At 40.8% G+C, this 12,794-nt stretch overlaps 1 protein-coding gene across 4 annotated transcripts in view; it reads left to right on the top strand.

The window, feature by feature from the left end:
• Positions 1–370: 370 nt before the first annotated feature.
• The window catches only part of CD44 (CD44 molecule (Indian blood group)), a 51,251-nt gene continuing 38,827 nt past the window's right edge, over positions 371–12,794 (top strand). For all 4 annotated transcript variants that reach the window (XM_031055836.1, XM_031055839.1, XM_031055837.1 and 1 more), the window contains exon 1: positions 371–588. In XM_031055836.1, coding sequence (XP_030911696.1) covers positions 522–588 — 67 coding nt within the window. In that variant the 5' untranslated portion in view covers positions 371–521. The remainder of the gene's footprint in view (positions 589–12,794) is intronic.

Below are 12,794 nucleotides of genomic sequence, written 5' to 3'. Positions count from 1 at the left end.
ATAAATAAGCAAAATATTTTTGGGAAATATCTAGGCTGTTATAGATGCTTTACCAGGGCTTAGAAACTCTAGTGCTTTTATGTTCACTTGGTTTGCAGTAATGAAGAGATTTTAAAATGCAGGATGAAAAGCTTATAACAAACAGTGCATTTCTGAGAGAACTCTGGAGAGATTACACAATTTTTCCTACAGGCACACTAAGTATAACTTTTGACTAGACTAGTGTAAGAAGAGAAGGTTTAGTGGCTCTTTAAAACTCAAGCGTGCCGGCTTAGTCAGTCCTAGCTCTCCTTCCACTCCCCCTTCTTCTGCTGCTGGGTAACTTTTGTTGCAATATGGGTGTGACTTTTGATGGAGCTTCCCCCTCCCAGTTATGTCATTACTTCAGTTCCTTTGAATCAGAATAAAAAGTGCAGCAAACTTCAGACTCATTGACTGCAAGCTTAACAAGCGTCGGGGCTTTCCTTCTTTCTGCAGCTTGCAAGGATCTTTGGATTTTGCAAAACAGTTCCAAGAAAACAATGGCCAACTTCTCCTTATGGACAGTTTTTGGATTATGTTTACTGAAGCTCTGTCTAGCAGAAACAGGTAAGATTTTTATGAATGAAAATGCTTATGATTGTTAAGTTAATGCTTCAGACAGCAAGTGTGCTTCTGCTAGACAGCTAACAGCTTTCTTGCAACTTTTATTTTTCAAGCGTTACCAGAGATGTTTCAGAAGTGTAATCTCATTTGCGCTGGTCTGTACAATCACAGAAAGCTGTGTGTTGCTTGTAAAGGGCAATTCCAAATCTGTAAAAACTGAATTGCAGAACATTAAAGAATGAAGTTTAAACAGGAACAGAACTACATTAGGGAATTCAGAATGGCTCTGGTAAAGCTCAGTTCGACAATGTGACTGCCGTTCCAAAGGCAGTTTGCTCTCCCTGCTCCCCTCCGGACTGCAGCAAAAAGGGGGGGGAAGGAAGGGGGTGAGCCCCCCCAGCTTACAGCTGCACTCTGGCGTTTGCATCAGCTGAACCAACAGCTGAAACAAACTGCATTTGGGCACAGCCTTGCTGAACAGGAGAAAAACTGCAGGGATCTCTGCTGAAATTTGGAGAGCTTCTATGCCAAGCATGCTTCCTTCTGACTTTCTAAGGGCTCTCTGGGCTGACTGATGAGCTTTGGAACAAAGGGGGTTAGAAGTGACAAAGTTCAGTTGTGTATCACTTACCTTCCTGCAGCTTGGTTATCTGCTTCAAATATTTGTATTTAAAAATCTAAGGTTAATACAGAGAAAAAAACCTAAAAATTTTATGTCCAAAGTGACAAAAAGCTTTTGAAACTTTACATGGTGCAGGCTCAACCATGTTTTAGGGGAATGATCATACTTTTAGCAGACTCTCACTGTGACTGCAACTGCTTCGAGGCATTTTGTGGTTAGGGATAACAGTTGTGCTTCTATATTGTTTTTGTACTCATCAGTTCCAGAGACTAACAAAATGCATTTTTCATGGCCATTGTCACCCAAGGGCTGTGTGTCTGTGTGTGTATAGTAAATACGTGTCTCATTTGCTTGAGCAGCCGGGGATACTTCTGTTAATGGTTGCAGCTCTGCCAGGCTGGGAATGGGTGTGTCAGGGGGAACAAGTTCCCAATGCTTCTGTGATAGCTGAAGCAGTCTCGTAGCTTTTCTGTCTAAAATCATGTGCCCATTGTACCAAAACGCTCTTGCTAAGATCAGGTCTGTAGACAAAGCCTTAAGAGAAAGGACAGGGCTACTGTAGGCAAGCGAGGTATGTCTAAGATGTGTTTGAATCCTTGGCTTGGTCCGTGTCTGTGACCTGTATAAATATTATAACTGCTCAACTGATAATGACTTCTATGAACTGCCTGGAGTGTCCTAGAGAGCAGGGTCTGCCCTCGCTCTGGGAGTGATGTGTTTTTACAGTGAGACAGAGAGCCCCATTATTGAGCCCTCAGCATAGTTACAAAAAGTGTGTCAAACTTCACATATGCCCTCCAGGGAAGTTTCTTTACTGGCTTAGTAAGGTATTACAATATAGCTACAGTATATTTGAGTTGGTATAGAGTACATTCCAGCATGACTTTGTAGTCAGTAATGATTCCAAAACAGCAGTTGATGGTGTTGTTTTCTATTTTTAGCCAGTGATTTTGCTGTGTATCACAGACTAATGGCTATTGCTGTTGGGAAACTCCTGAACTGGAATTTTGATTCTTTTAGTACAGAATTTTATGGAATTAAAGAGGACCTGGAATTACTCTTAATGTGATTTCAGAAGGAAAAATGAGATACAGAGAAAGCTGAAAAACTTATCCTGATTTCTGTGGTGTTGTGTCTATACTGTCACTGATGTGTTTCTCACTCTTGGTGTTGACATGACTCGTCTAAGGACTCTGGATCCTGGAGGATAAGCATAAGGACATCTTGGTTATTGATGTTTTCAGAGGAGATTTTCTCCTGCAAGCATCATGTGTTTGTAGAAATATTTTTCTCAAAGTTTTCCTTGATTAACACAAAGCGAGTCCTAGAATTTTGACCACCAAACTTGGAAGAAACTGGAAGAGAAGTAGTAGTGGTAAGGATGAAATGGAAAGAGGCAGAATGAGTCTGCCCATGGGAGGAAGGAGCTTGCCTGTTGGCACTGGAGAGGTTGCCAGAGCCCATTCCAAGGTAAGGCTCTGAGACAGGGCTCCTGCAGCGGCTGGTCAGTCACAAAGGAAGAGACCTGCCTGCCCCTTGGTTTGCATATCTATCCTGTAAATTTGTAAATAAAGCAGTTTGAAGAAGCTCTTTGTGCTAGTTTATTTTCACTCAGTCCTTACAGTGTGTATCTTGGCAGTTTCCCAAAGCTGCAAAGTAACTAGACTTTATTAAGAGTTCACTTGAACTTTCCATCATTGTTTAGTGGAAGGGTTCTGGAGCTGTGCTGGAAACACTCGCACACACAGAGCCAACAAAGCATGGCAGGGGATTGTTTTGCAGTCTTTGGAGAAATGCTCGAAGATTCTTTAGATGTTGGTGTTCACCACAATGAAGAGCCATTACCTTGAAAACAGGAAGTCAGAGAAAAGCTTAATGAGGACAGATAGCATCGTACAATTGAGGAAGAACATTTTAAAGCAAATGCTTTTAAAACCACTGGTAGCCCTAGCCAAGGTTAAACAAAATGTTCATCCATATGTGGTGTATCTTTTTTCCAGAAGAGTTCCCATGACTTTTATAGGCCTGAATTGAAGATAGTGTGAATATTGCAGTTATTCATCTATCACCTGAACATGTATGAGGTTTGACAGTATCAAGAATGTGCCAGGAGTTGGAGACATCATGACATGCTGATAGACAGATAAACACCAGAGAGAATCATGAGCTCGTTACTCCTAAAATACTTGTTGAAAAGATGTGATAATATTTGATAATACTAGTTCTGAATGTAGTTGACTGGTAGCAAAACGTTGTAGAGAAGCAGAGATAAAGCAATGCAGAGTTCCTTTATAAGGACAGGGTAAATCAGTCAAGGAATTTAAAACTTTTTTGATGTTCCAAATGCTGTAAAAAGCCTTCTCCATCTGCTTTTGGGTCTCCTTGCATCACATTTTTGTTCCAGAACTAAGGGGTGAGTGTTTGAAAATACAGTCAATATGGAAGATGACAATTCTCCCCTTCATATATCACTGTTTGGTCTTTTATTAAAAAAAAAATAGCATGTGAGAGAGCAAGGGAAGGAGTTCTGCAAAACTCGCCTCTAAAATTGGTTTTGGACCTTTCCAGGACCAAGGCTAAATGTACATAGTTATTTGTGAAATATAACTTCACAGAGAGGATAATTGTGAAACAAACATGACCCATCACAGTAATCTTGCCTGCTTTGAAAACAATGCAGCATTGCACTGGAACAATTAATGGTGTCCAAAACACATCGTATTTTAGAATCAGCTGGCATCTGGGAGCATGCTGATTCAATTTGTCAGCATTAAACTGAATTCTTAAAATAGAGAAATGGAAACTTCCAACTTGCTAGAAAGCAGAACACATCCACATTCTAGTTTGTCCTTTGCCTTTACCTGTCAGGGTTTCTGTGTGATAAACCTGGTGGTTTGGACCATTCTCTGTGTGTAATCCAGGACTGTGGGCGGGAAGCCAGTTTGGTGTAGCTGCTGGTCATTTTCCAGGAGTCCATCATCTCTTAACAGCCAGCCATCTCTCCCTCCCAGAGAGGCAATAATGATTTCAAAGCTATCAGACACTGTAATTATCAGTGGCCGTGATGGGTGCTGCTAATAGCAGTGGCAGAGAGGGTTGTGTCAGTGCTGTGTGTTTATCATTTCCTCCCCCAGTGCCTCGGCAGTAATATCAGTAGCAGCTGGCTGTGATTTCCCTCCCCTGCCGGGGCTGCCGGAGCTGCCCCCGCCCAAGGACGGCAGAGCAGCTCCTGCTATGAATGAGTCTGCAGGCAGCAATGTGAAGTGGCAGCTGAGGAAAAGAGGGGTTTTCCTTGGAGAATCTTTCCAGTCAGACAGAAAGTTCAGCTAATTGCAATTTAAAGTTCAAGCCTCTGTGACTGTTTCCTGCCTAACGAAACCTGCAGTCGTTTTTTGAGTCTGTGCTTTCAATTAGGAACATAATTGAACTTTCTTTTGTAAGCAATGGCTTTGGGACTTTCCAGTTCCTCTACATGACAATGCCGGCAACTTTATATAATGCAGCTGTCTTATTTTGGTACAATAACCTTCAATTCTTATATTGTGAAACATTAGAAAAAACCCACCCCAAACAAGAAAAAAAAAAAAAACAAAACAAAAAACCCTAAAAGGAGTTGAAGAATAATCTACAGTTTTAGCCATTAAAAACATGAAAGCATAAGCAGAGCATGCTAATTCAAAGTAAAAATCGCAGAGAAGACCTGAATTCTATTTACATTTGGAGTATTAAAAATACTTTGCTTCACCTTTTTTTTTCCTCTTTTCTGTTGATGATTGATGTAGTTTAGTAGCTGCAAACTCTAAGAGACTGTGTTGTGTCTTAAAAAAAAAAAAAAAAGAAAAAACGCCAGACATGCAGCAGCTGTGTTAAAACTTCATCTCTCTGCTAATGATACTGTTCCAAAAGCAGTGTGAGAGGGTTGTAAAAGAGATTGCCAGGGTACATACTGTCAGCTGCCTAGGAAAAGGGCATTAGCCGGCAATCCTCAACTTCACAATTAATGTTTTACCAAATACCTGCTTTCGTAAATGAGATGCTGCCTCTGACAGAACGTGTAATAGTAAAAAAAACCTGCCATGGCATAGCTTTTGTTAATTATGTATGTCTCACAGTGACAGCATGTTAGCAAAACAGGTTCTCAGAAGTACATTTCCCTAGGGGGCTTTTTTATTGTTATTTTTGTTAATGGATAGGTGTCTGTAAAGAAGCAGGGTGTGGTGTGTGTGGGTAGCTGTAATGAATAGTTTCTTGCAGATTTCCCATAGAGAAGTGAGAGGTTAACTGGAGCTCGGTGGATGTTCTGTGGGCACCCAGACCCCGGTGAACAGATGCGAGCCAGTGCCCAGGCAGCAGGCAGGCTGCTGGCCAAACTGAGGTGTCAAAGCTGAGCAGCAGCAGCCCGGAGCTGGCAGCCTCTCCTCGGGAGCACAGCTTCCCAGCAGGGAGATGTACCAGCGAGGGATGGATGGTGCGTGCCAGGGCAGCGAGGCTGCGGCTGCGTGCCGGGCAAGCTCTGAGCCCACATGCCCACACACACCAGGCTGAACAGGCTGCAAGTGCTCCTCCTGCAGCGTGCAAATGCAGCAGCTCAGCTGAGCAGCAGGGCTGGCTCTGATGGGAGTGCTTTACCTGCTCTTTGCCATCGGCCAACTCGCATCTCTGAGACAAAGTGCCCCTATCACGGAATGAGGAGGCAAGGGAGTGACACAATATGTCACTGCTAAGGACGGCCAGGTCTTCCCAGCTCCATCCTGGTGCTCTGGATAAAGCTTCTGCATAAGGAAGATGGAGTAGTTAACCAGGCAGGTTCAAGGGAAAGTAGTGTTTGCCAATTATAAAGAAACATGATCCATTCATAATGGAGACACTGAGGGTGCGGCCTGAACGCATCTTTCACTCCCTTATTTTTCCTCCTCCTGCTTGATTAGGTGTCCTTCATTATTTACAGGTCCTTTCCCTTTTCCCTCACTTACACAGGTGTGTAAATGTAGAAAAAAAAAAACTTATTTTGCTAATGAGTCTTCATATTTATAAATGTAGGGTTTTGTTCTCTGTTCCTATATGTTGTCTATACATAAATTTGACATATGGGAACCCTTAGAACATGGAAGTGAAATAATACATATTTGTTTTAATCAATTTCACCAGTAGCAGTGCTGTAAAAATCAGATAAAACTTTATTGCTCTGACAGTTTTATCCTGTTTACTTGTGTGTTTGCTATCTATATATGCACTGAGGACTGGTAGCTTTTTAGAGTTCAATAGCAATTGTTTCCTGTTAGACAACAGCAAATGCAAAGTAGAGTTTCCTTAAAGAGTTCTTATTCCATGCTTATCTTTTTATGATTAGTGGTGTTTGAAGCTGTTTTCCAAGTGAGAACTGACTTACATCTTTTGCCCTGCTGTCAGAATGAACACTTCTTTAGGTTCAAGAACTTGAAAATTTATTTAATACTTAGCTGAAGAATAGTGTCTTAAATTTAGTCAAGTTTTGCTCCTGTTTGAAGCAATACTTCCTAGTGATAAATATCAACTGTCCTATTGAGATTTTGGAGGTATTCCTACTCAAACTTGATGCTCTGGGAAAGGCTGTAGGGCTGGAGTGTGCAGTGACTTTGGAAGATTGCTATTAAAAAAATACCACTCTTCCATTGCACTAGTCAGAGTAACTTTGTCTTGTGAGGAGCACAGTCTCTCCTAGCACAGAAAATAAAAATGTACTCCTTGAGACTGGGTATTGAGCTCTAAACTTTTAAACTCCTCTTTTCCACAGTGTAACCAAATCATTTTATAACCTACTGAGAAGAGATACTTGGTGGTTCCCGTTCACCACTGAGTGGGCACAGCTAAGGTTTTAGAGAAGCACTTATCCCCTTGACAATTCTTGTATTAAAAGCAGTAACTGCCAGACATTTTGAGCATGTGAGACACATTCCCATGGTGACTGCCTAGAGAAAAGTTTCTTTCCTGCATTTGTGGCTTGCCTCAGTAAAACCCTGGATCCATTTGCTCCCTGTTGTGGTATAAAATATTACAGAGTGCTTCTATGATGATTTTTGTGTCTCATGATATTTCTACAAGATCAGTTCTATTCACTATTTTTTTTCTTTCTTTTTTTCTCCTTTTATTCTTATGGCTTAATTTCCTGGATGCTTTTTAGGTGGGAAGAGATTACAGTAGTTTTGTTTTATTTTCTCAACATACTCTTGACCTGCCAAGTCTCACACATAATCCAGTAGTGATATTGTTTGTGCTCACACTGGACAGAGCACAGCAATATCTGGGTTTTTTTTTAAATAGTGAAGCTGGGGCAATCTTAGAGCATCACGGAAGAGTAAGATCAGCACAGTTTTTCGGGTGATTTTCAAGGGCATCTCTAGGCATATACACTAGACAGTATTTTCTGTCTCTGTGGGTTCATGGGATTAGAAAAAGCCCAGTTGTCCAGTTTTCCAGGAGGAGACATATTCTGTGCGTAGGAGATTGTTAAGACCAACGGCTAAATCTGAATTTGTTTTCTGATAATGCTTTGATGGGAGCTTATTTTAATTTAGGTAGTACATATAACAAGTATTTTGTGTTTCTTTCTGGAGCTGGAGATAATTTTTCTTCTTCTTTTATATTTCGTAACAACTCCTATTACTTATATATATGCCAGTGGGGACCAGACCTATTGTACATTGGTGCAGCATAAATAATATATTGCATAAAGAATAGTGCAAGACTGGTAAGATGTTTCTACAGTGCCCTTAAAGAACAGTAGAATTTCTATCCAAAGTTTTTGCAAATGAATAAACTCTTTAATTAACTTCTTTTGCTGAGAAAAGGAGGAAAAACTAAAAAAAAAGCTCTCTATGCCTGACTTGGCCACCCTTCAAAATAAAATATAAACAATGTTATTTGCTTCAATTGCTTCTGTGTTATCACAAGCCCCTTAAAAACATAGGCATAGCACTGAAAGTCTTGGGCCCAGCAAGGTTTATATTCATTAATAACCTTCAAAAGTATTTATTGATAATGTTTACTTGATACACATCCATGTCTTCAAAGCTCAAGGTAGACACTAGTAACAAAAACAAGTGGTCTCTCCTCAGTATATCCTACAGTACCTTAAACATTCAAACATTTCAACACCAGCACATGTCTGAGATGTATTCCTTCTATTTTTCATCTGCTGGATTCTTCTGACTATTGTAGAAGAATTCTTGAAACAGATTTGCTGTCTTAGGCTTTCTCAATGTATCACTTCGGAAATAGATGGTGTCTGTTGAAATTTTGTTCTGTTTTTTTTCTCCTTCCATTGCGCAGAGTTTACGTAAATATTACAATATTTGGTCAAGAGGGAGTGACATTATCTGGTGGATTTCATCAACATCTTCAGCAGAGCTGGAGTCAGGCTGAATGTATTTAAATTACCCTAGAACTTCAAATTTGAAGTCTAGGTATAGTAGTATTTAACAGAGAAATAATATTCCCAACTAATGAGAAAGAAGTGAACTGACAAACATGCTACCAGCAGAAAATACTGATTTGTGATTTTTGTAGCCCACGGGAAGGCAGTGTTTTTTATCCCTACCTCACAGGCAGGACAACAGAGAGACAGCAATGTAGCTGTAAATAGAACATCCTCTCCAAAGCCCCAGCCCCTGGTCCCATCAACAAGATCAGTGCCTCTCTTGCCTCAGTTTCAGAATGCAGGTATCATTTCACATACAGGGCTATTTCAGATGAAAGAAGCATTATGATTAATTGTAAGAAAAACGTTCTTGTGCAAATATTATTCTACTGGATAGGAAGTGAACAAGAACACAGAGGACCAGAGCATTCTCTGAAAACTGTTACCGTAAAAATAGGAAACTCTCTTCAGTTACTGTTTGGCAATCCATCACTGAGTCTGGTTGTGCAATCCTTCCTTCAGCCAAACAGTATGTGTGAGAAAATACCCCTTATGAGCAAGTGTTTTCCTAATTTTTGAAACACCCATACTGATGCCTTAAGTTTTAGCTTTCATGTTTTGCAGATTCTGTACTGCATTAGTATATAACTCTGAACTTCATATGAAGTGCTAGCAAGTTCTCCTCACACTTTAGTCAGACAAAACAATCCTTTTCCAAGGAGAATCAAGGACACCATTGCAGCTTCAGGCCCAAAAAGCATAAACAGCAAACTGAGGAGAGCAATCTGGGAGGATGGGACTTCATGACTTGAAGCTGTAATTGGACAATTAACCCCAACATGTAAATGGACCAAAACCTATAAAAGTGCAAAAACTCATGACCCATCATTCATCTTGTGTGTAGCCACAGCCGGGCTCTTGTAGTGCCCAAGGTAAATTCTTTGAAGGCCTTTTAATAAATACCTACTTTATTCCTTTAACACTGTCTAGCCTCTGCTCTAGGTAGCCTCTCAAGGCATCAATACAACCCCTTTTTTGTAGACCTACACTGAATTTCTTAATAGTATTAGTCTTCTGTCTGGCTTTATTACTCATAGTGGTCAGGTCATGCCATTTTATCAACACAGTCACAATCACATCACTGTTGACTCACAGCAATTGCAAGGCAATGTATTGACACCTTTTTTCCACCCCTGATGTGATACAAATATATCCACAGAGACAGTCATGGCAACATGACTAATCGAAATTTATCTTTTACTTTTTAACTTGCTGGGTTTGGTATCTTGAATTGATTTCTATATTGGGAAATAGCCCGATTTCTCCCACCCTTCCAGAGAAAGTAGTTTTATGAGTCAGGTCAATCAGCAGTTTGTTACAGCAAGGTGTGTCTAAGACATGTTTTTAGGCTGTTCAAGGAAGACGAGGATCTATGCACAGTGATTGGTAGCAAATCACCTGGAAAAGTGGTTTCTCACTGCATCAGCTACTTCTGCTGTTTCTAAGACATCACAGAATCACAGTATGGCTTGGGTTGGAAGGGACTTTAAAGAGTACCTTGTTCCAACCCCTGCCATGGGCAGAGATGCTACCCTCTAAATGAGGTTGCTCAGGGCTCCATCTAGCCTGGTCTTGAATGCTTCCAGGGTGGAGCTTCTCTGGGCAGCCTGTTCCAGTGCCTCCCATCCTCACAGTAAGGAACTGGTTCCTAACATCAAATCTGAATCTTTAGTCTTTTAGTTTAAAACTGTTCCCCCTTGTCCTATCACCATCTGCCTATGCAAAAAAATTCTCTCTCTTCTCTAAAAAAACCCCTTTAAGTACTGCAAGGCTGTAGTGAAGCCTCCTCAGTGCCTTCTCTTCTCTGAGTTGAAGAATCCCAGCTCTCTCAGCCTCTCTTTGTAGGAGATGCACTCCAGCCCTCCAGTCATTTTCATGACCCTCATCTGGACTTGCTCTGAAAGGTCCATGTCCTTATGCTGGGGACTCCAGAGCTGGATGCAGCCCTCCAGGTGGGGTCTTATGAGGGCAGAGTAGAGGGAAAGAATCACTTCTTAGCCCTGCTGGCCACGTTCTCTTGGATGTAGCTCAGGATGCTGTTGGCTTTTTGGGCTGGGAGCACACACAGGTGGCGCATGTCCAGCTTTTCATTCATGACAAATCCCAAGTTCTTCTCATCGGGACTGCTCCCAATGAGTTTTTCTCCCAGCCTGTACTCTTATGTCCTGGATGGATGCTTTGTCTAGTGCTCTTGATAAACTACTTGATGAGTTTTGCTTCAAGTAATGTCCTTAGTGGGGGAAAAAATATTGCAGTGCTTTATTAATTAGTAACTGTCTCAAAATTTTTTTTTTATTAAGATAGCATATTCCCAAACTGATGTTTGAAATTATTCATGCTCAAAATTAATCCAGTGTCGTAGAACTCACTGTACCTGAACTGAGATCTGCCACTGTATCATTTACCATTCAAACCTGGATTTAGCTCTGGATCTTCTTGTAAAATCCAGCTATATCTCATGAAAACAAATTACTAGAATCAATGAGCATCACAACAAAATCACTGGCTTCACAATGATCCCAGCACTTTTGGGAAACAATGATGCTTCACTATTTGAGGATGATTCCGTGCACACAATAGTGCTTTGCCTTTATGTATCTCCACTGCCTAAATATATGTAGGATTTAATGTAGTATTTGAAATCACAGAATGTCAAGGCCACACTGCCAGTGCCTCTTTCCCATTCTTCTCTCAAGCAAGAGAATCTTCACTTCCTGTCATGAATTTTTGAATGTAAATAAGCTTTTTTTAAAATAGGAAAAATATCACTATTTCCACCATATTTGTGATAGCAACAGCATTGTGTACATCTTAATGTTTATTGCAAACTCTAGTTATTAAATGTGCCTTTGTATGAAACCAGTTCTAAAACATTTGTAAGTAAGACTATAAGAATTAAAGAAATTTAGCTGCTCATGTAGCTTGATGTATGAATAACCTGCATACATCTTAGGAAAGTTACTTGCTAGTCAGCATTTTCAGTATAAAACTCAAGATTCTGGAAACCCTAGTATATGCATGGATAGAGCCACAAAGACTCCAGAAAATGGAAATATTTTGCCACCAAAAATTCCGGAAGTTGCCTGCTGGCCTAGGCAATCTGGTTACAGGCTATGGGATCCCTGTCATTCTTGTATTAGGGGAAAAACAAAGGGAATAGTGGACATGAAAATATTCTCTTCCATCATCAGAAGCTTGGCATAAGAACTTTGACTTCTAGAGATCATGTCCTACACTGTGAGGCGTATTCTGAGCAACCTTCCTTTCTCTGGTATGTCTATCAGAGGAATGTTATCTTTGTTTTAACTGGCTGGCTTTCAGAGGTTTTGAAAAGATTCCTGAGGTTCCTTTCTTTGATTGGACAAGTGACAGAGCAGTGAATAGGAGTAAGGTCCTTTGGGCTCCAGGCTGGGGATCTGTCTGCAGAGTCTCTGTGTGTGTGTCAACTGCTTTTATCCCAAATAACTAAATCGGTCTAACAGTGAAAATCAGACTCCAGCTATTATTCTCCAGCTTTGTTTCACGTGTTTCTTCGCCTGGGTCGCATGGAACTGATCCCAACTGATTCTCCTCACAGCCCTTGTTACTCATCCTTTGGGGTTAGACTACTCACTGTACAGCCTGGAGCTCTCCTGGTATCGGCAATGTTGATTATGTTTTCATCATTTTGAGGGGGGCATATCAGATAACTAATTGCAGACTATGATATCACTGCCTGCAATTTTTCCCCGAGGTGCTGTGCAGCTGTACCATGTCTTGCTAGAGTCTGAAAACTTTCAGCTCCCTATTGGGTGAGACTATTACAAAAAGACTAATATTAATGTCAGCAGCAAGGAGGTGTATCATAAGTGATGACACAGTATCGGCTCACTCAGGATGTTTACCAGAGCAACAGTTGCCACGCAGATGAAGTATGATTGGAAGATGCATTAGCAGATTCTTTTCTTCCTACAGCAGCTGCTGAGGTCTGAAGCATATTTCTTGTACTTACTTGCATTTTGAGTAACTCTGTGAAGGCTTGATTTATTAATAGCACTACCCCCACACCCATTGTTTTAAAGCAGTAGCCAGGAGAGCTGTCAGTTAAGAGACTGGAGATTTTTGTCCATCAGCAGGCAGATACAGAGACAG

This window comes from Geospiza fortis, unplaced genomic scaffold (assembly GCF_000277835.1).
Source record: "Geospiza fortis unplaced genomic scaffold, GeoFor_1.0 scaffold66, whole genome shotgun sequence".
In the NCBI taxonomy this organism is placed as follows: domain Eukaryota; kingdom Metazoa; phylum Chordata; class Aves; order Passeriformes; family Thraupidae; genus Geospiza; species Geospiza fortis.
This window is presented reverse-complemented; position numbering and strand designations above follow the sequence as displayed.